The sequence below is a fragment of the Bombus fervidus genome, chromosome 12, assembly GCF_041682495.2.
Source record: "Bombus fervidus isolate BK054 chromosome 12, iyBomFerv1, whole genome shotgun sequence".
Taxonomy (NCBI): domain Eukaryota; kingdom Metazoa; phylum Arthropoda; class Insecta; order Hymenoptera; family Apidae; genus Bombus; species Bombus fervidus.
The window spans coordinates 11,085,821-11,112,298 of NC_091528.1; the positions used below are offsets into that span (position 1 = coordinate 11,085,821).

At 34.5% G+C, this 26,478-nt stretch overlaps 3 protein-coding genes across 10 annotated transcripts; 1 reads left to right on the forward strand and 2 right to left on the reverse strand.

Annotated features, from left to right (window-relative positions):
* Nucleotides 1-37: 37 nt before the first annotated feature.
* On the reverse strand, nt 38-15,339 carry Nonc (serine/threonine-protein kinase Smg1). 6 transcript variants are annotated; one of them, XM_072013691.1, is made up of 16 exons: nt 14,742-15,339; nt 13,381-13,645; nt 13,083-13,306; nt 12,742-12,994; nt 12,522-12,651; nt 11,076-12,396; nt 10,821-10,977; nt 10,218-10,746; nt 9,966-10,153; nt 5,907-9,878; nt 5,514-5,787; nt 5,164-5,426; nt 4,800-5,076; nt 2,840-4,727; nt 1,734-2,762; nt 38-1,645 (listed from the first exon to the last, which is right to left on the reverse strand). In XM_072013691.1, exons 2-16 carry the CDS (start codon nt 13,614-13,616, stop codon nt 1,461-1,463), a joined length of 10,926 nt encoding a protein of 3,641 aa, XP_071869792.1. In that variant the 5' UTR covers nt 13,617-13,645; nt 14,742-15,339; the 3' UTR covers nt 38-1,460. The 6 variants fall into 6 exon arrangements, with proteins under 6 accessions (XP_071869792.1, XP_071869790.1, XP_071869791.1 ...); XM_072013689.1 differs by having other exon boundaries at nt 14,705-15,339; XM_072013690.1 differs by having other exon boundaries at nt 13,381-13,650; nt 14,705-15,339.
* A 137-nt stretch (nt 15,340-15,476) lies between these two features.
* On the reverse strand, nt 15,477-16,878 carry LOC139992678 (ATP synthase subunit d, mitochondrial). The gene is made up of 3 exons (XM_072013791.1): nt 16,682-16,878; nt 16,103-16,271; nt 15,477-16,026 (listed from the first exon to the last, which is right to left on the reverse strand). The coding sequence occupies exons 1-3, from the start codon at nt 16,795-16,797 to the stop codon at nt 15,787-15,789; spliced, it is 525 nt and encodes a 174-aa protein (XP_071869892.1). The 5' UTR covers nt 16,798-16,878; the 3' UTR covers nt 15,477-15,786.
* A 137-nt stretch (nt 16,879-17,015) lies between these two features.
* LOC139992653 (uncharacterized) lies at nt 17,016-26,452 on the forward strand. Of its 3 annotated transcripts, XM_072013719.1 has the most exons (9): nt 18,218-18,290; nt 18,603-18,668; nt 18,836-20,459; nt 20,584-20,818; nt 20,899-21,008; nt 21,103-21,349; nt 21,415-21,619; nt 21,716-21,917; nt 22,013-26,452. In XM_072013719.1, exons 2-9 carry the CDS (start codon nt 18,661-18,663, stop codon nt 23,792-23,794), a joined length of 4,413 nt encoding a protein of 1,470 aa, XP_071869820.1. In that variant the 5' UTR covers nt 18,218-18,290; nt 18,603-18,660; the 3' UTR covers nt 23,795-26,452. The 3 variants fall into 3 exon arrangements, with proteins under 3 accessions (XP_071869817.1, XP_071869820.1, XP_071869819.1); XM_072013716.1 differs by lacking the exon at nt 18,603-18,668 and having other exon boundaries at nt 17,016-18,290; XM_072013718.1 differs by lacking the exon at nt 18,218-18,290 and having other exon boundaries at nt 18,297-18,668.
* The last annotated feature ends 26 nt before the right edge of the window (nt 26,453-26,478 follow it).

Below are 26,478 nucleotides of genomic sequence, written 5' to 3' on the forward strand. Positions count from 1 at the left end.
TAAATAGAGGTTTAAAGTAAATGAATAGTAGACGTGATTGTTTCTCAAAAGTGTAATTAAACCAAAGGGAATACATCTTTTTCATAATTTTTATACATACCGTAAACTTTATTGGTTATAAAGTGCGACCTTCTTTTCCTCTCCCTTTCCCTCAAAAAAAAAAAAAAAAGAAAAGAAAAGAGAAAATAGTATGATCCAACAACGCTTATGATCATCACATGTTTAATATGAAAAGGAACAAATTTTGTTTCATATTTGCAATATCATTTTTTCCGACGTTTCCATTCTTATAAGCTATTACAGATTAATGACTGATTACCATGATTGTTGTATAATATTTGTTGAAACAAACTTCTAGAATTATGACAGATTCTACTAAATATAAAAAAAAAAATAATACTTATGGAAAATTTCGCGATAAACTTGTATGATTTGCACAATTATCGATTGAAATTTCGGAAAAACATGTACTCCCACTTTAGGAAAAAAATAAGAGTGCTGAGATCATGATGATTTACATTAATATCGAATAGCGAATACGAACACGAAAAATACACTTTGTTTTTCATCCAGCATCTCCATAATCTCGGTTACTTTGCTCGCGATTCGACAGTGACATATCGTTCTTGGTCCCGCTTCAAATTCCCAAATGTATCCTTACTCATTCGCGAACGCTATACACGTTCTTCCTTTCAAGATTAAGTTACAATTATAAAATTCAATCAATATTTACTAAAATAAAGAAATAATAGATATCGATCTTCTTTCGAACAAATATCTGTGGCAGTGTCACTATCGACGCGTTTGCCGTTATCGAGCTCCTCCGCGTCATATTCTTTCTGCCCTTATTCCTTATCATTTCAAAGATGCGGCAGATTCTATGCTTTTCCCAAATCTAACATCGACATTTAAGCATACAAGCAATATACGCAATAAGACTGCTGATTTTTCGATCGTACGTCAGTTTATATTTTCTTTAGTTTATATTTCTTTTGTCATCTTTTAACCTGCTTGTCGAAACAATCTTTGTTGCCCTTTGCATAACAACAAATAGTACATAAGTGCACACTTTTCTTTTAATTCTGTTTCTTTTTGTTTCTCGGCTATTGCACGTTAGTCTACTTTGACCAGAAGGAAAACGGACAAAGATTATGTAGACGCAAAAAAGGAAAGAAGAAACCTTGATATAGATCGCACAGTACGCATTGTTAACGAGAGATTTTTGAGATAATCATAGAATCAGTGCCAGAATCTCTCTGTATGCAAGAGCGCGCTGCCGAACTTAAACGGCATCCTTACAGACATGAACTTTCTCTTTCAGGTGACAACGAAGATATACTTCACACCTGGTCGGACAGAGAGCTAACTCTGTGGAGCATAGAGCGAAGAACGGTACTAACTCGAGTACCGTGTGTGACGAGCGTTAAACCATCGACGCGATTGCGTCAATCTTTTTTCGTTCAGACCCATGGTGTCCAACCCTCATACAAGAGGGCTAAATTGTCGGTGCTCTGAGCTTCGCGTATCACGTATTCCACTTGTTCAGCCGTTGTATACTTTCTTGTTGGATAAGGATCGCATCCTTCTAACTTCATCCGTACGCGATGCCAAACGTTCAGAGCATACGCGTTTCGCTCTTGAACAGCTACGAAGAAAATATAAATGAGAGAGAAAAATAATAAGAAAATATTTATGTAATCTTAACAGAAAATCCACAATAAAACTAAGCTCACCTTTTCCTGTAGTTGGGTCTCTGGTCGGTGGAATTCCTTTCTTAGGACTGTAGCACACACCCTCCTGCCTCATTAATTTTCCTTTTTTCTTTATCGAACTAACTATTGAAGTTTCAGTTTCACTCTCTCTTTCACGGTTCCTTTCTTTTTCCTTATCTATCTCTTTTTGCTTCTCAGACACCTTTGCTGAATTTATTTTCTTTTCATTGGCGAATCCTAATAACTCGTTGTACAAATTTGGTGCCACAGTTGCCATATTTTCCAATTCTTCTTTAATCGTTCTTCCTCTATTTGCATCCAAATTGTCAGATTCCATTTCCTTTACGATCGCCGATATGCTTTCAGTGAAAGACCGATACGAAGAAAGAAATTCTTGTAGGCCATCGATGTTCTCTTGTTTTACCATAGTTCGTAATAGTATTCGTACATCCGACATTAATCTATGATGCTCAGTTAACACATTTTGTAAGTTTGATACTTGCTCTCTCAAACGTTCTTGAGCTGAAAGCAAACTTTCTTGCTTTTCTTGCAATTTCTTTTGAACATCAAGTATCGCTTCAGAGATAAATCTCTCAGCCTGCTTTAGCCAGTTCATATCAACGTTGCTTTCCATGTGTAATAGTTCGACAAGACTCTCTTCGATTGCGGTTACTGTTATATTTAAATTCATTGTCAAAATGCAGCTCTCTTCCCAATGCTTGATCAGTTTGACAAAATTCGTATCGTGTGTCACACTTTCAGATGTCCTAGTTCTTAGAGCTTCATAATGCAATATAGAATTGCAGGTATTGATTACATTAGTCGCAAGTTTATGCTGTCGAGTTAATTTTTCACAAGATGAAAGTACCGCGTTATCAAACGCGGACATGACTTCTCCGAGAGCAGGGTTCGCTCCAGCAGCCCACTTCAATCGTTGCACTGCGCTGGAAACAAGATTTTGTTGTTGATCTCGTGCCTCACATACTCGAGATTGCAGAGCAGTAAGTGCTGTCGCTGTTTTTCGAAGTTCTAACATAAATCCAGAACGATCTGAAAAAAAGTAAGAAAATTAATATCTAAAAACAGAAATGCACAATTATAACAAAAAAATTCAAACAAAGACTTACTCAAAGGATTCATTAAATTAACATTTGACCTCATTAGTAAGCTATCCTCGTGCAACCAGTGATGAGCTGTTAGTTGTAGCTGAAGTCTCTGCATGCTGGCCCTAGCTACTTCGACACATTGCTGAGCAAATCTAGCACTCTGTTTTCTTCGCCAAACACTTTCAAGAGTGCTACTGAGAGCACTAGCTTGAGCAAGAACAGAACCAGAAAAGAGACCTCTCTTTAAACATATATCGACAACCTTTCTACACAATTCTTCTATCGAAACTTTACTCTCAGCTCCAATATCCCTTTGCTCAATCTCGGTAGTAACGCTTAAACCCATTCGTTGTAATAAGAAACAGAGTGCGATAGCTAATGTTTGAGAAGTAACACCAAGCAATTGCCGTGACACGTAATCGGCTGTAAAGATTCTTATTGGTTTGTTTAGTCTTTCGTCATTGTAAATGTTTGCTAAACCGCCTTTAAATGCAGTTGCAATATCTCTACACATCATGAAGAACTCTTGTATGGTATGTAATCGTTTGACCAAAAATATATCCTCCAACACCTGACAAGCTGTCTTATTGAATATTGGTGCAGACATTTCTTTCGCTTCTCGAATCTGATCAATTTTTCTCCAGGATGAGGGAATATCGAGCGTACTCAAAGTAGCGATTAACGCGTTACCTTCCATCTGAAGCTTTTCGAACAAACCATTAAAGCCCATTAAAAGCATTTGACCAGGCGTCAACGTCTCATCTTGATTAGGTTCTTGAATTTCAGCAGGTCGAGATAGCATTGCCTCGAATCTTAATCTCATGTTATTCACGACGTTTTGTATCATTGCATGAGGACTTTCCATCTCCATAACGGTAAACCTGAGATGCATTTCTAACTGGCCTAGGATATCACCAAGTGGTATACCGGATGATACAATTATCTCTGTTAGTTCTCCTATCATTCTAATCACAGTTGGCTCTTCCGTTATGATCGTTTTCATCGCTTCAGGCAAAATGATCGTGTGGAAATTATAATTAAGTTCTTGCAATCCTTTGTAGATGCAATCGGATCCTCTTAAACATTTTAATATAAGAGATATCTTGGGATCATTGTTGGTTTTATGGCATTCAGGTATCAAACTAACTAGCTCAGCAATCAACGATGACATTAAACGCATTTCATCTAAAAACCAGTCTCCTTCTCTGGATGTAAGATCAACTAAACAGTCCCCTGCACATTTAGCAGCGCCTTCCATCATTAAGTATCTCTTATTCAAAGCGCAGAGTGCGGTTATATTGACGCATTCGAGTGCCCTTTCCGCACCTTTATCTCGTCTCAGAAAGTTTTGTATCTGTACTCTAGATTCTCCGTATGCTTTCTCTATTCTAGTGACTGATTCTGGTAAACCCTCCGAAACCATCCTCTCATATGCTTTCTTTAATCTTTCATTTGCTTCATTTAGAATCGCTTGCATTTGATAAGAAAATGTTATTATTTGTTGAACTTGCTGATTGTTGGAGATTTTGATCGGATCAAAAGTATTTTCAAATTGCACCATAACTTCACGACAAGTTTCGACGCCTCCAGTGTTTAAAAGCTTGTTAGCCCAACCGTGATAAAGTACAGAACGATGTTGCGACATATTACTCAGCGGATACAGGCTACAAATCGCTGAATATTGACTCAATAAATCCAAACAATTTCGTATTAGAATAGACTGTTGTGTAGCCAATTGTGTCAATTCATTTTCTGATTGTTCACATTGAAGTATCATTTGACTTTGACCAGCATTCTGTAAGAATTCTTTCACAAGATCAAAAACTACGTGATCCTCTTGACTCGTAGAGGTACCCAATTCTGTCAACCATTGTCCTAATTGCGGACCTCGTACGATTGAAAGTGCCAACTAAAATAACAAGTTAACTCGATCAATTTCTTTAAAATAAAAGAAATAAATGAATAAATAATTAAAACTTACGTTGTGCATGTTAATCTGCTTTTCACAGTCCTCAATCTTTTCTTTCAACCCAGCTTTTGCTTTTTCATGGGCATCGCGTGCTCTTTTAAAAGAATTATAACGCTTTATCACAGAATATAGTGGATGATTACGTCCCATTGCTTGTGCTTCTTTGACTAGAGCAAGCTGTTGATGTCTGTCTTGTAATAAATCCTGACATTGACGCGTGATATCCGTTGCCTCTACCCAACAATTCAAGTGGTGGCACAGAGATGGAAAGATCTTCACCAACTCATCTCTAAGAATCAAAGATCATTAGTCAATATGATACAGACTAATTATTATGAAGAGTATAAAGGTAAAATCTAATTGCTGATTTACAGACCTATTTGCTAACCATTCGGCACGCATTTCTGCTGCTCGAACGGCGAACATTGCTCGTGTTAGTTCCTGTTCTAATTGTTTCCTCCCAATTCCCGTACATCGTGCTCTAGCCTGGCAGGCTCCGTAACTTGCAATGCTGTTATCCGCACCAGCTCGCCAGTCGACTAGCGGATCATATATAAACGCTTCAAGCAAGGTCAATAAGGTTTCTCGTCCTCGACGCATTACTCGGAGCGTATGTTCACAAGTTAAACGAAATATGCCCTGAAAAGAAGATATCATATTTTAACTGTGTATATTATTTATTATAATAATACCATAACATGATTACGACATAAAAAGTTATTGTACCTCGACTCCAGTTACTCCTAGTGCTGTTCTGATGTTTGGAGTCATTCTAAACGGCACTTTTTCTGGTACGCGTAATGTTTTGCCTTTCTCAAAGCAAACATTGTAATCGATGTGAACAACCTCGCCTGTATTGAGATCAACTAATACATTATCCAAATGTCTATCACCGAGACCAATGATATAACCGATAATTGACATTACGGCCACCGAATAGGAGTAATTTTTGGTTGCTTGCCACCAACTTCCAACATTTATGCTATTACACCAAATCTCTCTATATCGATAAACAAAGATCAGAAAATATCGTTAATAACTTCCTTATGCAGGAAAAAGTAGTCAAGAAATGGAGAGGTGATATAAGTAATGAGAATAAGGAAAGAAAACAGAACTAACTTTGCTAGCAAATCCTTAGGAGTTTCTGCCATTAGTTCAGCTAAAACTTGTTTCAAAACTTGAACAGGCCACTCTTTTCTGTTTTCCAGGCCGATTCCTCGCTCTTTCAGAAGTGGAGTTAATTTATTGTAAAATAGTTCGGACGGTCTTAATATTGCAGAACTACCAGTTTTATTAAGCATAGTACTCTCTCTCTGTTGCCATCTCTTGTACAAGACGAACAAGGGTGTCACGCCATCGACCCACTGTATTAATCCAGATCGTGGACCCAATGGTATAACTGAATAATGGCGCGCCCTATATACTTTTTTCGAATCACCCTTTTTTGACATCATAGTGTTGCATATATTTAAAAACTGCATGATTCTTTCATCCAGATGAAGATCCTCCAGACCTTTAAACAAATATGTGTATACGTGTCCATCGGAACCGTGGAACATAAGCTTTTTCGGTTTCGTTTTGGTTGGTAATATCTGAACATTATTGTCTACAGATTTTATAGTAACAATTTTGTTATCATTTGCAGCAACACCTGGCATAGCGATACATGTATTTCTCAAATTGGCTAATACCGGACTGATATCATTCATGGAAAGGGAATACGCGGCTCGTCTATGTACACGTTGAGCTAATTTGCCTTCCAATTGTTTCAAGCATATACTCGCAATCTGCGGTTTCGCAGGATTCTTAGGATTGTTTAATTTATTGATTGCTTCTTCTATCGAAGGACCAAATTTCTCTTGAAATGTCTTTTCATGAGGTGTTTCGGCAGAAACGGAAGTCATAGCCGAAAGGTTTTCTAATATAAAAACTATTGGCTTTAATATAATTCTATGTTTTTCTGCAATTAATTTATCCTTTTCCTCAACACTCAACCAAGAATTATCCTGCACTTTTTGTACTTCCATTTCCAGTTGTTCAAATCGCTTAGAAATTTCAGTATGATGCTGACACAGTGTTGCTAACCACAGCTCATCCCATAGTAATGTAATTCGACGCAGCTCTTTGACGAGTATTTTCACTTGCTCGATGGAGTCTTGAATCCTATTCGATAGACAGTCTACCAATTGCGAGAAACAACAATCCATAAACTTTTCTTGCTCGTCTTGATAAGGTACAGTAGAACTCTCAGCGTCCATTTCCTCTTCTTCTTCGATAAAATCTAAATCGTTTTGAGATGAATCAGTTTCTGCTTTCTCATAAAGTACTTTATTGCAATTTTTCTTTTGACCAGAAACCGCTCCAACTACAGCTGGAAAAGTGATCAAGTGTGGTGAATTCTCTGCAACTCTGCACAGCAATTCAGATACTCGTGTACGTACATAAGACTCAGGATGACTAAGTCTGGAAAACAATTGCGGTATTATCTCTTTCCATGGAGCAGTAGGAGTTGAGGAAAGACCAGACTCCAGAACATTTTGTAATTCAAGAGCGTGTTTCACAACCAGTCGTAGCAATCTAAGTGTAGCTGTAATAGTAGCACAATCGTTGGCCTCCTTAATCGCGGCAAGTTGCAAGTACTTGAAATACGCGTTTGCAGAAAGCTCGTAATATGCATAAATCCTCTTCTGTGCTTGCCTCCAAATATCGACCAACGTTGTGAGACGATCAGCGCTAATACGACTTAATACTGAAACGCTACGTAATTGATTTTCTATCATATCTGAAGTATTAACATCATTGGAAGTGTCTGTAATGTCGCCTTCGTCTTCAGGAATTGTTTTATTTTGAGACAAAATTGAAAAGATTGCGTTCAAGTCAGATTCACTTGTATCGAATGGTAATAAGTCTCTTATGGTTGCTCTATCCGAATCAGTCAACTGACCTGAATTTGAATTATCTACAATCTTTCTTCCCCATTTGTAACACCAACTAGCGAAACTGCACCACGCAAGTGGCAAATCTGGACATTGGTTTACACCCAGTTGCGTTAATCTACCAATTATCATATCTGAAACAGGTATTGAATTCGTGGTAGGACCGAATAGCTTGTTCATCAAGCCATCATTATGGGTAGCTTCAAATTTGAGCAATTGCTCCAATTGACCATTTTCAATGCTGCCTATTTCTTGTTGTATCCATTTACCAAGAGTCAAAAGTAGAATTGTACCATTCTCACGTAAATCAGCAGACTGTTCTCCATCAACGATAGTTCGAGATATTCCAAGTGCAGTTGCACTACATACCTTTAACGCTTTGTTAACTCGTTCCATATCATATAGCAATTTTGAAAATTCACGGAAAGCACGTATATTATTCTTCGACCATTTTACGTGCATCACGTTCTTCAAAACATCATCAGTTGCTTGATCAAAGTCGAGATTAATGTAATTTCGTTCGCCTCCTTCAAATCGACAAAGCTCTCGTTCGGATCTCAAATAATTAAGTAGTTCTCGTTTCGCTAGTTCAAAATTACCTTCCTTTCTAGCAGTTCGAACAATATGCAATCTTAGATCAGTTACATCATTATTATCTAATCGCGCTTCAGGACTATTATTCTTTCTTGTTCTACCGAAATATTCTGACCACCATAATGTTCGCGTCAGTATGCTCGAATCCATGTAATCAAGTTTTTCGCTTTTATATAATTCGAATATATTTTCTTCCTTACCAGAAAGAATATTTTTTAACCCATCTGCTGAAAATCGTACTAATATAGATTCGTTTAAGTATTCCGAGGGTACATTTCTTAGACCTTCTTCCATAATTTTAGCTGCCACTCTCCGACATCGTTCAATCTCTTCCTCAAAATAATCTTTATATTCATTTATATGAATTCTAAGTGCAATATTAGTCAACGTATTACCACATTCCACTAACGTTTTCGCGCAATTCCAATTTACCGTTTTACCGGTTCCTCCATCGAGTAAGCTCCAATCAGTTAGGTCGTCTAAACATATGTTTTCACCATTTTCGAACTTTTTTAAACATTTTGCTTGTTGAGAAGTGCTACTCTCTGTAAATAATTGTTTTCTGAGAACGGCATTTTTATCTCGGGCAAAAATTTCAGCCTCTTGCTGTTTCCAAGCCTCTAACCGAGTCCAGTCACTGACAGCTTCGTAACAATGAGATAATCGTTGCATACAAAAACCAAGTACTTGATTATCTCCTTCGGATTTAAAAGACTTGCCTTTTCCATCGGAAACCTCCTCATTCGCACTAATGCCATCAACACCACCAACGCTATTACCGTCAGCTACATCTTCTCCCTCTTCCTCTTGGTCAACATCTTTTCCAAGTCGACTATTTGCAACACGCATATGCTCCTCTATAATTAACTTATACGCTTCGGCAGCAGATTCGTAGCGATGTGCAGCTTCTTCCATGGCAGCTTTCAACCACGGAAATTTTCTATCCTTTTCCTTAGTATAAACGTAAAGTCCCTGTAACGCCTCTGCCTCTCCCAATATTACCATAGCTTGTGCCGTACAAAGCGTCGCTCTTTCAAATTCGATACCCTGTGTATTATCACTGTTACTTAAATCCTCTAATAATCTCTGACTATTTCTCAGAGCACTGCTAGCTAATCCAGGATGCAACGATACTACACATAATGCCAATCGAATACGATTCAACCATTCTTTACAAGTCGATTTGTTAGTATGGAAGAAGGTTCTAACTGGTTTCGACAATGGTAACAGAGCGATCGCGCAACCTTCTGCTGCGTTATGTATTACTCTCTCAAGATGTTCAAGAAATTCAATAAATAATCGTACTCGAGTATGTTCGCTTAGTAGATGATCCAAGCTACGTTTCTCTTTTTTCGTTGTTTCACAGCTGTATGAAATTTCACGTGCTAATGTTTTCAAAGCATTTTCGATTGACGTAAATGTTTCTTGAGGTTTTCCTAATGAAGTACGAAGCTTGTTCGTCACACAATGTTGAGCTGCCTCGAAACCGGCCCAGAAGTATAAGAAAGATCTATTTGCAAGTGCTAAACGATACATTTTCTTGGTAGTGTCGCTCTCAGATCTATAAATATAAATAAAATCGTACTATTTTCTCATTATCGTAACTAAAATAAGTAGCTTGAAATTAGTTATGTCTGTCTTTACTTACACAATTGGCCAACATAGAGTAAATATTTCCGACAATCCAGCTGCATCAAGATATTGTTCTTGCAATAAAAAAGCCATATAAGTCTTGAAATGTTGTGCTTGCATCTCTCCAGTGCTAGTTCCTCGCATATGTAATCTTTGAGCAAGAATTAAAGACTCGGTCGAATAATTTTTTATTCCTTGATATTTCTGTAAGAAAAAAAAGTTGAAGTAAATCATGCTTTTTTTTTTTAAATATATTTCCTACACTTACCTTCGTTTCCGACAATAAGCACTCTCTGTTAAGTTTTGGTACCACTATATTTAAAGGTATTTGTGTCAATAATGAACCATACTTGTCTCGTACAATTTCGTCTCGTGAAGTTAAATGTAACATCACCAAGTCTACAATACAAGCATACATTTCTTCTTTCCAGGTTACACTTTTTGCACTCATTAAAATTTCAAAGAGATCACAAACAGCAATAGAAATATCTCGATCGATGGTAGCTCCACACGTAACAAGACTTGCGAGAACATTCTCATACTCCTTTGTTTTACTCAAAATGCCAATGTAATTTTCCGCTTGTATACAAATTTCTTGCATCCACGTTGATAAAAGCAACAACGTTTGCTCTGGTGTGCATTCATTATAAGTTTTAGCTATTAAGTTTAAAATTATGGAAAGATGACCACTAGTAGGTGATGTTGTTGGAACATCCAATGCTCCTGGAAACATATCCATTGGACGACAAGCAGTAGTTCCAGTTATTAAGCTTGAACTTGGCACAAAATGATTATATCTAAAATAAAACAGATAGTGCAATAAAAACTGCTAAATTAGTAACTTACTGTTCTTCTTTTCCTTATGACTCACCTAGAACAATGCGCATATAGCAAATATAAAATGCTATATTGCAAGAACGGACTAGTTGACGATAAACTGCTGTCATAAGGTTTCAGCTTAACTGCCAAGAGTTCTAAAATGCTTGGTTTTAATGCCCACATACCAATGATAGAATTACTCGCGTTAGCTAGAAAATATAATAAAACATATAATAAAACAAATCGATAAATGATATATAATAAGCTTATCTTCATTGAATTTTACAATGCATTCATATATTTTTACCTATATCAGAAAGAGCTCTTAGCAAAAAGGTAACCACAATTTCTGCATCATTCTTTTTGTATTTAATATCATCAAGTAATGGATTATCTGTTACTAAATTTTCGATATCTGTTAAGATAAGTTTATAAGCAATTTCCAAGTCCGACAATATGTAACGATACGATTCTTGTAATAATGGAATATTTTTTAGACTAAGAAGACTATGATATACTCCAAGACTGGCGTTTTGGATAGAAATTGAATCATGAAATCTCAATTTGAGTAAAGCAGAGTCTTTCCCAAGCAATTTATGAACTAGTTCAAGTGGCAAGTTCGCGGAGACTTCTTTTATTATTTTTGAAACAGTATTTAACATAGAAATTATTGTGTCATCCCAAAAGATACTGATCCTTTTTAACTGAAGATCAATAAACTTATAAAGTAGCTCATGATTTTTTGTTATACGACTCTGAAGATGACCTAATAATAAAAATGCGCATTCATTTGCAACAACTATTAATTCTTCTTTTTCCTCTGTTAGATTTAAATCTTTCTTCATTTTTATCTCCATCCACTGTATTATATTTAACAACGATTCTCTTTCTTTCAATGCAGCATCTTTCTCGATATTTTGCTTTAAATCTTTCAATTTATTTTTATTCAAATTCAAAGATTTAAACATATTGATGACATCTTCTTCGATTAGTTCTGATTTATTGGAATTTTCTGGTACAATGCCTAAATTTTTAACGCATTTTAATAATTCTTCGGTAATTTCGGGTGTAACTTTAAAATTCGAAAGCCAGGTTTCATCGTTGTCCAATTCAATCGCTTTAACAACTGTTTTCAGCATTTTTGATAAACAATCAGATAAAAATGACCACTGCACGCTTGGTGTGAGATTAGGATTCAAATGCTCAGATATACTTTTCGTAACTGTATTAAACACCGAGATTAAGGATGTAATACGTCGAATAGATTCTCTGGAAGTGGGAGATGCTTCATCTCCAGGAGAACTCCTACCACATTCTGGTAAAGATAATTCCTCATCATAGCTTTCCATGTCCTCTAAAAATTGTCCTAGTAGAGTTAAAGTAAACTGTAAATCTGCTATCCAAAAAGTTCGTAACCTTTGCAAACTACGACTGGCATAAGCTACAATTGTCTTTTGTTGTGTCGAGTCGATATGCCAGCCAACTAATATATCAACTGTATCACGGAAGTGATTTGAAAACGTTTCAGGATAAGACTCCATTATCAGTAATATCGCATCCACTGTTGCTACTAATAGATCGGATCGATCAACATTTTCTAGCGTCGATTGCAATTGCGACATCATTAGCTGAAAGGATATTTAATGTACTTTATTTAAAATAATTAGTTTTGTTTCTTCCTTCAGTCCAATCGAAAAAAAATTAAAAACTTGCACAATATCTGCTAAATTAAGAAATAAGAAAATTTAAGTACCACTGAAAATTCTTTTAGCCTTGGCGCCTCTGCATCCAATTTAAAAGCTTCAACGAATGATTTAATTAGAAGGCACTTTATATCATCTTTCCGTTCCAGTGAATATTTATTAAAGACCCAATCCATGTATCTGTGGATTTTCATACCAAAAATTTTACTTATATTAAAAGAAATGTTACATTTGATGAACACACTGTACACTATTAGATCATTTGTTTACCGTTTATAATCTTGTTCAGTTGCATAACCGATGCGTCCTAAACATTTTGCGACTTGCTGTTTTGCCTCTTGTCCAGGCCCAGTATGTAGTATATCTAATAGACTTTCACAGATGACATCCAAATTTCGTCTTATGTATCTTTGATTTTCCAGCGCTATTATACCTTCTTGTGCTTGTTTGCACAACACCATAAAATGATCATAATCATCTTCCCGATACAATCTTCTTAAAAGTTTGGAAATTCTAGAATCTTCTGTAATAAGGAAATATCAATATATTTAATTAAAATATGAAACATCATATTTTCTCAGTATATCCTAGAGATAAAAAACAATTTGGACCATTTATTCTTTTGTCGTCATAATATTTTCCTTGTACATTTTCTTGATTTTTCAGCGATTCTTGAAATTTTGGTCTAGTCGTAGGGTAATAACTAGTTTCTGTATTGGAATCACGTTCGATAGGTGTCTTTTTAAAGGCCCTACCCCGTAAAGAGCCTCTGGCACGATCTCCAGAGCTACCTCCTCGAGCCATTCGAAATTCATTGCGTGGAACACCACCAATTCTATAATAATATAAACAATTAATTAAATGAAATAGAACAGAAAATTTTAATAAACAATTGGAAGAATAATTTACCTTGGTTTAAATCTAGAGAAACTATGATCAGACGAATAGTTGTTCGTATTTCTTGGACAAATGACCAAAGTGCCTCTTGGAGCATTAAAATCATTGGAGTTATATCCACTTAGAACACCAACATCTCCTTTCTCTAACACACTAGCTCGATTGTTACTAACAGATTCTTCCTGTATCTCCGAACACTTAGATCCACGTAGCTTGGTGCTAATATTAGAGTTCCCACAGCTATTCATTACATTACTCTGCAGATGATCTGCATGACCTACACTTTGCATTAATAATGTACCAATCGCAGGTAATAATAATTTTTTATATTAATAAATATTAAAAAGCATAAAATCATAAGTATTCTATAATTGATTACAGCACGCCAGAATTCAATAACTTTCACATATTCTTAAGGTTACATTATTCGCACCTACATCCTTAGTGTACAAAGTTCAATGGTCATAAAATAAATGAAAAGTAGTAATGAAAAAATAAGATAAATCCTGCAATACAATCAAAATCTATTACAAAATTTCTCAAATAAAAACGACGTTCAAGTTATTTACGTATAAAAGATACGATAATTCATAGAGTGATTAACTGTCGTAATATCTATTTCAGTTTATGTAAGTATCGTTCCCTTGGAAAGTAATATCGTAATGGCATAGAACATGGAACACACTTTGATTTCTTTCGGAAAATATTTTGTGGAAAATAATCGAAAGAAGATATCGAAAGGTGAAACAGTATCGTAACCGATTCTCCACGCGTTCGATCTATAGGTACACACCGTATCGACAACAACCGATCAACAGAGAACTTTTATAGCGATTTATAAATTGGTAAAAATCAAAATATATTACGGTTCTATTTGTATACCGATATAGGCATGAAAGATTCTTTGGAATTTCCGAAAAATCGTACATATGTATCTATTTAAATTAACTTATTTAGGTGGATACACAAGAACCAACAACCAACCACGAAATTGAAACGGATTAACCACTATTTACGAGTGGCACCTTCCACACTGTTCACTAACATGATTTCTGTAAACATCGAGTAGCATTTTTAACATTATTTTTTTTAATCCTATAATTTTTGTCGAGATTCCTGGAACATTATGTGTAGGAAAGAAGTAATATACAGATAAAATAAGAAAAAATGGTGAAATGAAAATATAGATAGAAAAACAATTGAATCAGTTTGCTGGGTACCTTATATTATATGAGTTCTAAATAATAACAAATTGGCTAACGAAGCAAACAGGCACTGGCACTTAATATAAAGAAAAATTATTTAAAGCAAATATAATTATTTTGTATCTGCATACGTAAATTAAGAATTTTAGTATGGTTACGTATAATTACGTTACGCTTCTACGTCTCCTACTGGGATGAAGCTAAGTACAATGAAACGATAAAGCAACTAAATAAAACTTGAACCAATGTAAAATATTGTTGAAAAAATATCTCAATCGATTCTGATATCCAATTGGTTTGGATCAACCAATGCCACTAGAATTAATCCAAGAAAACCATCAATGATGCCACTGATAAAAAAAATACACCATGTGAAATTGATAGGAAACGCATTTATAGATAGACGAAATAATGTATAATCACACTTCTTGATGTGTAATCGTAGAAAAGCCGCACTCTATCTAGTGTCAAACGAAAATGTATCCACAATCGTAATTGATTTTTTCACTGAACCTAAGTTTCTTGAGAATAAGCCTTTAAAAATGTTTACCGTTTTCAGGACGTATATTTATTAAAACTTAAAGTTAAGTGTCTGTAACTATGACACAAATAATGATTAAGGTTATTTAACAGGATGTTGTACTTTTCTAGTAAGTTTTCAACTAATGATTTGTATTACAGATTTTAAATTATACAAGTTAACATATTACACACCATGTATACCAAAAAATTCTAAAAAAAAAAAAAAAAAAAAAAAAAATAATAAAAAAAAATATATATTTATAAGATATCTCTCGTTTTTTTAGATATGTTATGCATAATTTTTAAAAGCAGTAGTTCTGTAATAAACGGCATAATTTGGAAAAGAAACAAAGTAGTGTAGCAAATTTAACAAATACAGCATTAAAAATAATATGTTAAATTATGATATTTTGTTTACATCATTTTCATAACAATTCAGTACTTAAGAAATATTATTTAACAAATAATAAATTACCAAAGTTAATTTACTTATAGGTTGAGCATATTTTAAACTAAAAGTCAATTATAATGAACAGGATTATGCTTTCAACTTATTTAATATTTTATAACTTTAGTGTCAGAATCTTACTAAATTTTTATATGAATAGTTTAATAGTATACATTGTTAATAGCTCAATGGAGAAGCTATGATGAATATTACAACAGAACTATAATACATTTCAAGTTAAATTTAATGACCACTGCTGCTTTCTTTTGAATCTTCATTAGAAATGTTATGTTCTTGAGATGCCTCGTCATGAGGCCAGGTTGTAATTTTATCTGGTTGCATACATCCGTCTGGTTTCAAATCAACATAATCTTCCATAGTCATCTCTGAGAACGGTATCGTATTGTTTAGCTCATTCAAACCGTTACGTATTTTTTCAATGTCAACATCTACTTCTTGAATGAAACTTTCTATTTTCTTAGCCTGTAACATATTTAACACTATTTATAAAATTCAATTTATGATATAAAATATAAAATAAACAAAAATATATTATTACGGCTTCACTCTTTGCAGCTTCAATTTCTGCTGTATAATTATCAGCTGGATATGGTACTGATAATGATTCATATTCTTTTTGAAATCTATCTACTAAACCCGGAGTTACAATAACTTTTTTATAATGTGCCCAATCAATTTTTGGTAGAGCTTCTGGATTAGCCATCATACTATAAAATATATGTTATATAAATATATTATTTTATTGTCTTATATCTATTTGGATATGCTATATTTTATACAAATATAATAATTTATTCACATTGGTATAAAGTGATTATTTTAAATGACACAACTCTTTCGTTTATTATTTTTTAATCAATTTTCTAACAAGTTATTACTGTAATATATTTATCGCTATTTTGAAATCAGTACTAACAAGGTTAGGTCAGTTTACCTAGATTTACTCATACAAAAATTTAATGAGAAAGAACTACATTAATTTCTATATAATAGGGGAATAATACATTTTTTAAATCACTCGATCAATCTAAAGTAAGGATTTAATAGGAACATGTGGAAATATTATATAACAGGATAAATGATCGAATAATGGAATGATCTTATGAATTTTACTAACCGTTGTAAATATTTATCAGACTTCGATTTAAAAGCGGCCAAAGCAGCTTTTTCAGTTTCTGGAACTCGCTCAGCGAGAGCAGCCCAATTTATCGCTTTAAATGCTTGTCGTGACATTTCTCTATGACAATTCCTCCGATCCAAACGTAACACAATTCCCGACTGCTGCACAAGTATGAATATATGTATCTATGAGTTGATATGGTTGTATAGACTATACTCATATATATACAGTGCTAATTCTTTTTTACCGATATCGATTAATCGAATTTTCATATATCGAAACGAGATATCGATTATAGAGTACTCGATATACATAAATCTTCGATTTAAAGGTATTGTTTCAGTCGATATTTATTCGTTGTAAATTGAAGCATTTAAGCATTAGCAGCATTAGGTAAATGCGAGATACCGTGATAAATAATTACGAATAATTAGCCTTTTTAAACACGTATACGAAAATAGTGAACTACGTAAGAAAAGAAACGTATATAATAAATACGTGTATAACAAATAGAAGAAGCAGCATTCCAGAGAAATCGTTCGTTTACTGATCGAACCAGTTACAAGAATGAGTAAATTGAAAAATTATTTATAAAATATTCACGTGTACATATATGTATATTCTTTTTTATCATATTAATATGAATTATGGAATACAACCTTACTCCTTATTGTACGTGCATTTAAACATAATTTATATTGTTTATGTTATAGTTTATTATATATATATATTTAAATTGTTCAATTAATTGCAAACATTATAATCATAATTATGGAACAGAATAAATATGAAATTAATAAACAAGAAATTTGATTTAGATATTATAACATAAGAAAAAAATCATCTAATTAATAAAAAAGACGAACAAATGTATATACTGATCATACACGATACACATACAATTACATATATATGATTATATAGACAAAACGTAAGTTACATATTTGTATTATCTGTGTGTATACTATATATAAATTTATATGCATCTAACACAGGAATGTACACAATCATGCATGCATATTCACATACATGCATTCTCATGTAAGTACGCGTTCATACATCGAACGCGTGTAAGTTTGCAGTGATGAAGCGCAACGACAGGATCGATAAAAGAGCAAGATCGTGGTCACGGGGTACATGGGGTATGGAGAAGGAAAGTAGACTAGCGAAAGAATAGAGAGAGTGAAATAGAAATTTAGCGAGTGTTAGTGGATGGGTGATTGCCGGGGTGGCGAGTGACTAGGGTGGGCGGAAAGGGTGGAGTGGGCGGCGATGGTCAGGCGGCGAGCATAAAGAGGATAGGATAATATCGGTGCGCGACCTCCGCGGTAGCTTCAAGTTCGCCGCTTTAATACCGGCAGATCTACGATGTAGTTATGCCGAAGAAAAGTACTAGACATGTGAGAGAGTCGGGGTTAACGAGAAGTTCTTATCATAAAAGCAATAATCTTGGAACCACATCAGAACCAAAAACGAAACACTTTCTAAGCGTCCGGATTGGTCTTACCAACGGCAAACGTTGGCTTTCTCTTAAAAAACGCTTAGGTCTGTCAACGGATGAAGATGTTGCAGTTTACTTGCTGGATCTTGCTGAATCTGTTTCCAGGTAGGATTCCAGATAGATGCTTGTGACAAATTAAATGTACCTCTTTCTTAGTTTTCAATCAAAATTTATTTAGACCGACGTTATAAAATATTTTGTTCTGTGCCATAAAAACTGTTTTAATCGATACTTAAACATACGTATCACTCGAAAGCGGGACTTCCCCTCTATCGTGTCCAAATTTTCCCTCGAATCGCCATCTTGTGGGGTTGCTGTCAGAGGGGTGAAAATAATCGATAATTTTTTATTCGTTAAAAATATAGTCGTCAATTTTATCGATTACACTGATTTTCATTGATTTTGATTTTCTTTGAGAACACGGATCGACCGATACAGAAGAAATGTCTATTTTATTTAACTCCAAATACGAAATATGTTCAGGTAAATTAATTTTCACTTAATATTTATAAAAATACTAGTAACCATTGAACGTTTTCTGTCTTAAATTGATTCCCACTTTCTAACTTTTGTGAGACACTATTGTGACTTAACACTTCCTTTATAACTATATTTTACAGTGCACTCAACTGCATATTTTTGTTTAATAGACACAACCTTAAGTGTAATGGAGAAGAGGAAAAGGAAATGGATCAGAATAAAAAGAGCAAAACAGAACCGATGCAGACTGAAGATTTGATAGAAGATACAAGAGAATTTGTACGTCGAAGTTTAAGGAAACAAAGCAGTGGCACAGTTGTAGAATCTGAATCTCTTTCTGTTGATACAGCACAAACAAAATTGTCCAATGATAATGATGTACATGTCCGGCGTAGCTCAAGATCTAAGCATCATAAGAATAAAGCTAAACATCATAAAGATAAACGGAAAAGAAAAAGGCGTTTTAAAACTGAAAATATTGTTTCGTCACTAGAATCTATTAAACGATCTTCTAGTGATATAACATCAGGAGATGAGGAACAAATTTCCTTTAAAAAAGACAACTCTAGGTCAGCTAGTGAAGTAGAGTCAAAGTCGAATTTAAAAAACAATCTCCGTATTAGTACGAAGACAGCTGAATCTGTTATGTCAAAGACTGAACACATAGATAGCATAGAATATATAGCAAATGTAAATATTAACAAAAATGTACTTTATCATGATATTGGAGATGTCGATATGGAAAGAATTATGATGGTTGGTGACAAAAATGAGCAATCAAGGTCTAATTGTTTAGCAACATCATCAGCTGTTAAGAGTGTAGGTGAAAATGTGGTAGAACAAATCTCAAGTGTAACAGATTCAACATCTACCATAGTTTCTCACATCCAATCTAGTGAGACAAAAGATGACAAGAACAGCCCAAGCGGTATGGTATATGTCAATACAAATTCTAGTTGTTCAAATATCAACATAAATACAGATCAAGAAATAGAAGATCGAAAATTGAAAAAGAAACGAAAACGATTGAAATATGATGCTGACGAAGACGATGATGAAAATGTAAAAGAAGATTCATCTGAGGACATTGTAGATGATTTTGTACATAAACATAGGAGAAAAAGACACAAACATACTAATGAACATAAAAATCGTAAACATCACGATGTGCGGAAAGCACCGCAAGACGGAATAATTGTGCAAGAAGATAAAAATGCTTGTTCTACAATAGACGGTACAACTCCAATTACAATTGAAAAGCTTCAAAATGAAACAAATGTTGAAAGCCTAATGTCTGAGCCACAGAGATTAGCCATTAAAATAAAGCTCTGCCAAGAATGTAATAATCGTCACTTGCAAGATGCCTGCCCATTAATAACGCCTCAATATGCTATTTCAGATTCTATATCATATGAAAGCTGGTTAAATAAACATAAAGAAAATATGGAAGTTTCAAAGGCTATAAAATCAGATGATCCTATGTCTGAAGGATATGGAAAGATAACAGAAGATAATAATGAATCAGATGATGAATCTTTATTAACTGAACAATGTAAAACAAAAATGAAAACTCAGAAAGAGGAAAAGCAATTAACTGTAGATTTAGATCGACCATTATATGCTAGAGACTCCCTACCTGAATGTTTTGAATTAAAAATTACCAATTCAGAACATGGACTTGGAATATATGCAAAAAATTCTGTTCCAATGCATGTTAAACTGGGTCCTCTTGTTGGACAACCAGTTAGGGAAATGGACATTCCTGATGATTTTCCCATGAGACACATTTGGGAGGTAAAATCAATGCAATATTTTTTATTTTTGTATGTATAAACTACATTTATTTTAATCATTACACATATATCCTTAAAATGTTCCAATAATAAAACAATATTGTTCTTCTTTCCTCTTTTTTTAGATAGATAATGATGGTAAAGCTTCGTATATAAGTACTACTAATCCATTAAAAAGTAATTGGATTCGTTATATTAGGCCTGCTGAAACAAAAGAGGAAAGAAGCGTAGCTGTAATAACAAAACAGGGAGAACTACACCTTGTTACTACACAGAATATTATGTCAGGAATGGAGCTGACGTATTGGACAGACTCTCAATCTTCTGCATGGACGCGGAAGAATAAAGTAGACAAAACAAGTATAGTATCATCTTTTCAAAATATAAACTAAGTATAAGCAAGCAATATCATTTGTTTAACTTTATTTTGATTTACCCAGATTGTGGAGGATGTAATTTAAATTTTGCCCATCCAATATACTATCGGTTACATTGCTGCATTTTTCATGACACGAATTATAGTTTAACCATAAGAAAATATCATTGTAAGGTAGACAACACTTGAATTACACTTTATATCGACTGTTCTCATTTTGTATTTTTGAACAAATGTATAGATATATGGATTTATCCCATATTTTTAGGTATGTGGAGCTGCTGTTTTGGGTAAGGATAATATTATGAAACACGCAGCGGAATTACATGCAGGTCGAGGTGCATATCAATGTCAATATTGCAAGAAATTCTTTTTACGTTTGAATTACCTTGAAATGCATCGTACTTATGGATGTGCTCAAAATCCTCAACGTTCAAGACCATTATGCGATTTTTGTGGTCGTAAATTTTGTCAGCCGCAAAAATTAAAAGTGCACATCAAACGAATGCATAACGGTAAGCATTTGTACAGCATGTAAATCTATCAATAAAGATTATTTTCAATTTAAATGAATGTTTAGATATGTCTGAGGTGCTCCGGGAGTTTCAGTGTAAATTATGTCTGAAACTTCTGGGATCTCGTGCTGCTCTTCAACGTCATATGAAAGAAGTTCATCATAAAGACGTAGTTGGGGCCGCGACTTGTGATCGATGTGGAAAAATGTTCCAAAATAAGAGTAATCTCAAAATACATATGTTAACACACAGTGGAGTAAAACCATTCAAGTAGGATCACAATATTCCTGTAGATAATTCATTTCGTATTTCTTTAGTAGATACGATATTGAGGGCTTGTTTTTTTTCTTTTTTTTTTAATTGCAGGTGTAAAGAAAATGGTTGCAAAGCAGCTTTTACGACTAAACAATGTTTACAATTTCATTACAAAAAAGTACATGGTCTTACAGAAGAAATGATGCCAAAAATCGAACGATCTGTTGCCTATACCTTTGATGCATATAGCGGTGGACTTGTCGAAGATGTCGGTCGTGGAAAAACACCGCGACCTAGTAGAAAAACTTCTCAGGTTTGTTCTTCACTAAAATATATCTTGTCTTATACATTTTCGTAAGATCAAATCGTTTCAAATCACAATATTCGTTTTATAATTTATGATTTCAGCAAGAAAACGATAATAAAATATCTGTGGATGATAGCAAAAATGACTTGAAAATTGAAACGCCAAGTATTTCTACACATTCGAGTATAATCGAGTTTGGTACAAGTCCTACATCCAAGTATAAAATGGAACATAATTCACGAATTACAACGTCTTCGCTTCCGATGGGTGCGTCAATGTCAAGCGGTTTAGAATCGACAGTGGAAGGTGTACGCACAGAAACAGATCTATATGGTACTTCCAGATTACAAAGTAAAGGAAGTAAAAAATGGCTTGGTGAATTCAATCCTCCAATTTCCTCAGATGTAACAGTAGTATCTAATACTATACCTCATTTATCAACAAGTGTTGTTACCGGAAATTCTTACGAGTTTGAAGATACTCGGAAGGAAATTGATGAGAAAGTACCATCATCGACAAACAATAGCAGAAGACAAGATAATATGACTCAAGATATTATAGAAAATGCTAAATTGGGACTTAGTGTTTATAGAAGAACTGAAAGTGCGAATGCTAGCTTGTTAGTTGAAGCTGCTCTTGATGCTGCTGAGCGGGATATAGGAGCAGTAACTAGTCCAATATTGGATGATAATGATCGCGACACAAATCTTTATTCAATATCCAGTCAGCTACAATCTCCATTACCTCAGAGATCACCAAACCATTTAGAGTCTTATATACAACAACAAGAAGAACTGATATCTCCTGCACCTACACCAGATAGCCGAAATACACCACCCACGCATTTACACGTCGATTATCAACTGCATCGGCCCGTTGATTACATCGGTACACCAAGAACACATAACATTGATCAGTATTTACATCACGAAGAAATACCACGTGTTTCTTCGCCGAACGGTTATATACATATTCAACAAGAGGACTTGGTATCACCTTCAGGAACACCAAACCCCCGATATCAAGACGTGCACCATCACCATCACCATCACCACCACCATCATCATCATCAGGTATCCACGGACAATTTATCTAGTGATGAAGGTGATTCAGTTGTGCAAAATCTCAGTCTCTCCGTGAAAGAGAAATCAATGCAGTTGGATCTATCAACATCATATAAATATGATTCTCTCGACCAAGAGTTCGCTAGAGAAAGAACTAGCTTTGAGCCTCTTGTTCTAAATGGGGAGCTTCAGGGCTTGGATATGTCTGCTAGAGGATTTCATCATACTTTTGGTGTACAGATACAAAATGCACGGTATCATCATCATCATCTGTACGAAATTGCAGAAAGACAAAGTGTTGATCTTAGCAGGACTGGAAGCTATTCGATATCACCTACTCCTCTTCCCGTATCTTCTCAGGTGACATCTGGTTCTTCAGGGGCAGTAGTTCCTCCACCGCCACCACCTCCACCACCGCCACCGCCGCCCCCTCCTCCACCACCACCGCCTCCTCCAGCTCCTCCTCCTCCACCACCGCCTCCACCGCCACCACCACCTCCACCGCCTCCTCCACCCTACCCTCATAGCGATGTTCTCAGGGTTGTAAGTTTAGATCTTACACCCGGTGGACGTCACACTGTAGATCTCACTCTTTCAAGACCACATCACTTACACGGATCCGGTGCACGGGTAATAACGAGTCCTCAACCCGCAGGTTCTGGCAATCCACATATCGTACCTGATGCGGTTGATGGACGAATTCTACCTTCTCCTCCTCCACCGCCTTCTTTGTCAGGGTACAATCCAAGTTATCCTGTAAGTCCTGCTGCGTATCACCCACCAAGACCAGGATACCATCATTATTCCGGTTACTATTAACTAATACAGAGAATTTCAGTACCTTTACCTAACATTTTAAAATGCCCACCGAGTAACTTTTCCAATATAATTTTTGCTATAAAACTATTTCAATCGTAAATAATCAAAGAATATGCTATATCACTAAGGTATATATGTCAATATTCCGACATAATATTAAATCTATTTCATTTCCGTTTTCTCGACACAGAATCATAAAAATTCAAGACGGTGAACTAGTCGAAGTGAAATTCTTTTATATATTGAATTATATATTAAATTATGAGGATCATTCAAAAAGTTTCCATTCGTGGCGTCGTTTTCACACCATATACAATATAGACACGAGTAATATCTAACGTTTAGTTACTGAAACATGACCAGACTATCAATGTTGTAACGTATTACAAAACCATAGGCAAGCTTCACAGACAGATCAAGATCAAGCGTCTTAGAAAGCTGAACAAAGGTGTTGTGCTTCTCCATGATAAAGTTCGTCCTCATCTAGGACATGTTCGGTATAAATTGCGGAACAGGAAGGGGAAAATTATGAAGCATCCATTTTAGGCCTCTTCTACGTGTGAACTTCATGTCTTTTATCCCTTGGAGGAAGTCTGAAAAAGCCTGAAATGATCGCAGCTCAATTTTCCTCGGCCGCCAAAATGCAAGAAGCTGTCATAGATTAGTTCCGGCGGCAAACATAGGATTACTTTGAGCGAGGTATACGTTGTTTGGTAACTCAGACGCCACGTACGGGAAAATGTTAAATGCCCCTTATAGATAACAAACAACGGAGACCAATTATTGAATGTCGAAACTTTATTTGACCTTTCTTGCACACATATAATAATGGAAAGTCAACGTTAGATACAGTAAAATCTTCTAGAACTTTACCATTCAAATTAAAGTACAACTCTGAAACAGAGATGCGCACAAATATAATAAAATCAGTTATGTTAGATTGTCTAGTTTTTGAGTGGTTTAAAGCACATGGTCGGATTAGTCAACCGGTCGAACGTGATTATCGTAAAAGTGTATAGTAAAAAATGACATGTATCTATTATTTTTGGAGTGAACTTTATTTTTTTAAACTATTTATGAACAAAATTGTAGAAATTCGTTCTGCGATTAGAAGTACAATGCATGATTAGAAAAAAAAGATTAGCTTCTCAGTTTCTCAGATCATATATTTATACTACATATGTTCTTTTATACATATAATCATGTAAAATTTGAACATAGTAATCATACTTTTCGTTAACTGGTGGTAGATTTTTTGGGGTAATTGCTACTTCACATGAAATGTTACTTAATTTTCAACATATATATTCTTCTACTTCTTGTTCATTGACAAGAAAGTATTTCTAACACTTGTAACATGTAATGGTAGTTGCCATAAATTTTTGCAACAGTATTTTTCGGACGATTAGTCAACGACGTCGACGTTGTCTCTCCTACCATCGTTCTTGTTTTTAAATTTAGATTAAGAATTCATAGTCAGGTTGTCGTATGCAAAGGTAAGAAAATAATAATCGGATAAAGGAGTGAACGAAGAGCTGCGATATTATTAATGCACGTGAAAATTTTTACCTCTCGGGAAACATTGTGAATTGTGATTTTGATCAGTTGTGATAAATCACAATCCGCGAAATAAATCAATCAAGTTGCCTAACGATAGTTATAAGTGTATTTATACATGGTGATAATGACACTTAAACGTTCATTTTTGTTCTAGTCATATTACATTCGTGTTAAAGTAATATTAGTTATTATTATAATATCCTGGGCATTGCAAATGTCGATACCGTAAAAATTGCAACGATTATTTCATTTGCATAAAATACACTCTTTCATCTTTGAAATGTTGTTAAAATAAATATAAGTATTGATTAAGATTGGTAACGATACCAATCAAACTTATTTACAGAGTACATATATATATTAAGATGCATACACACACACAGACACACACATACAAGTAGTTTACAGCTTCTTCAAATCTTCTTTACGAATCGTTTGCCAGTACCAAAGAATAAGAAATCGTGCAACCTCTGTGCCAAATCAATAAGGACGTTTATCACTATATGTACAGTTTTAATATACACGCACCGATTATTTTGTATTAAATAAAAATACTCGTAGTATTAATGATAGGTATAAATATACAATTGTATGTATGTATGTATGTATGTATGATGTATGCAAGCGTATGTGTATGTAAGTGTGTGTGTAAGTGTGTGCGTATATATATATATATATATATATGCAAGTATGTACATAATTGAATAGATGTGTGTACGTTGCACGTTTTTCTTTTTTATATAATACAATTATAAGTTTTTAATCTCAGAAGTAAATTTCGATCAATTATTTATGTTTTTATTAATTCCATTGATATTTTCTTCTTTTATATTGCGTTTTTGCAATTTAGGGCTTCCTGTTCGCTTTTAATTATTATTAACACATTTTATATTATTCCTTTCCTTTTAAATAAGGAACAACAGAAGTAGCCAAGAAAATAACAATTTCTTCCCTTCTTCGTGTATTTATATACTACTAGCTACAAGTACACAAAACTTTAAAAAACAATGTTCACGAGTACAAATATGACACGGAATACATTTGTATCGGATTTCTTAATATGGCAAGCAAAATTAATAGAATAAACCATAAAAATAATATCACAACGAAAGTTATATTTCCTT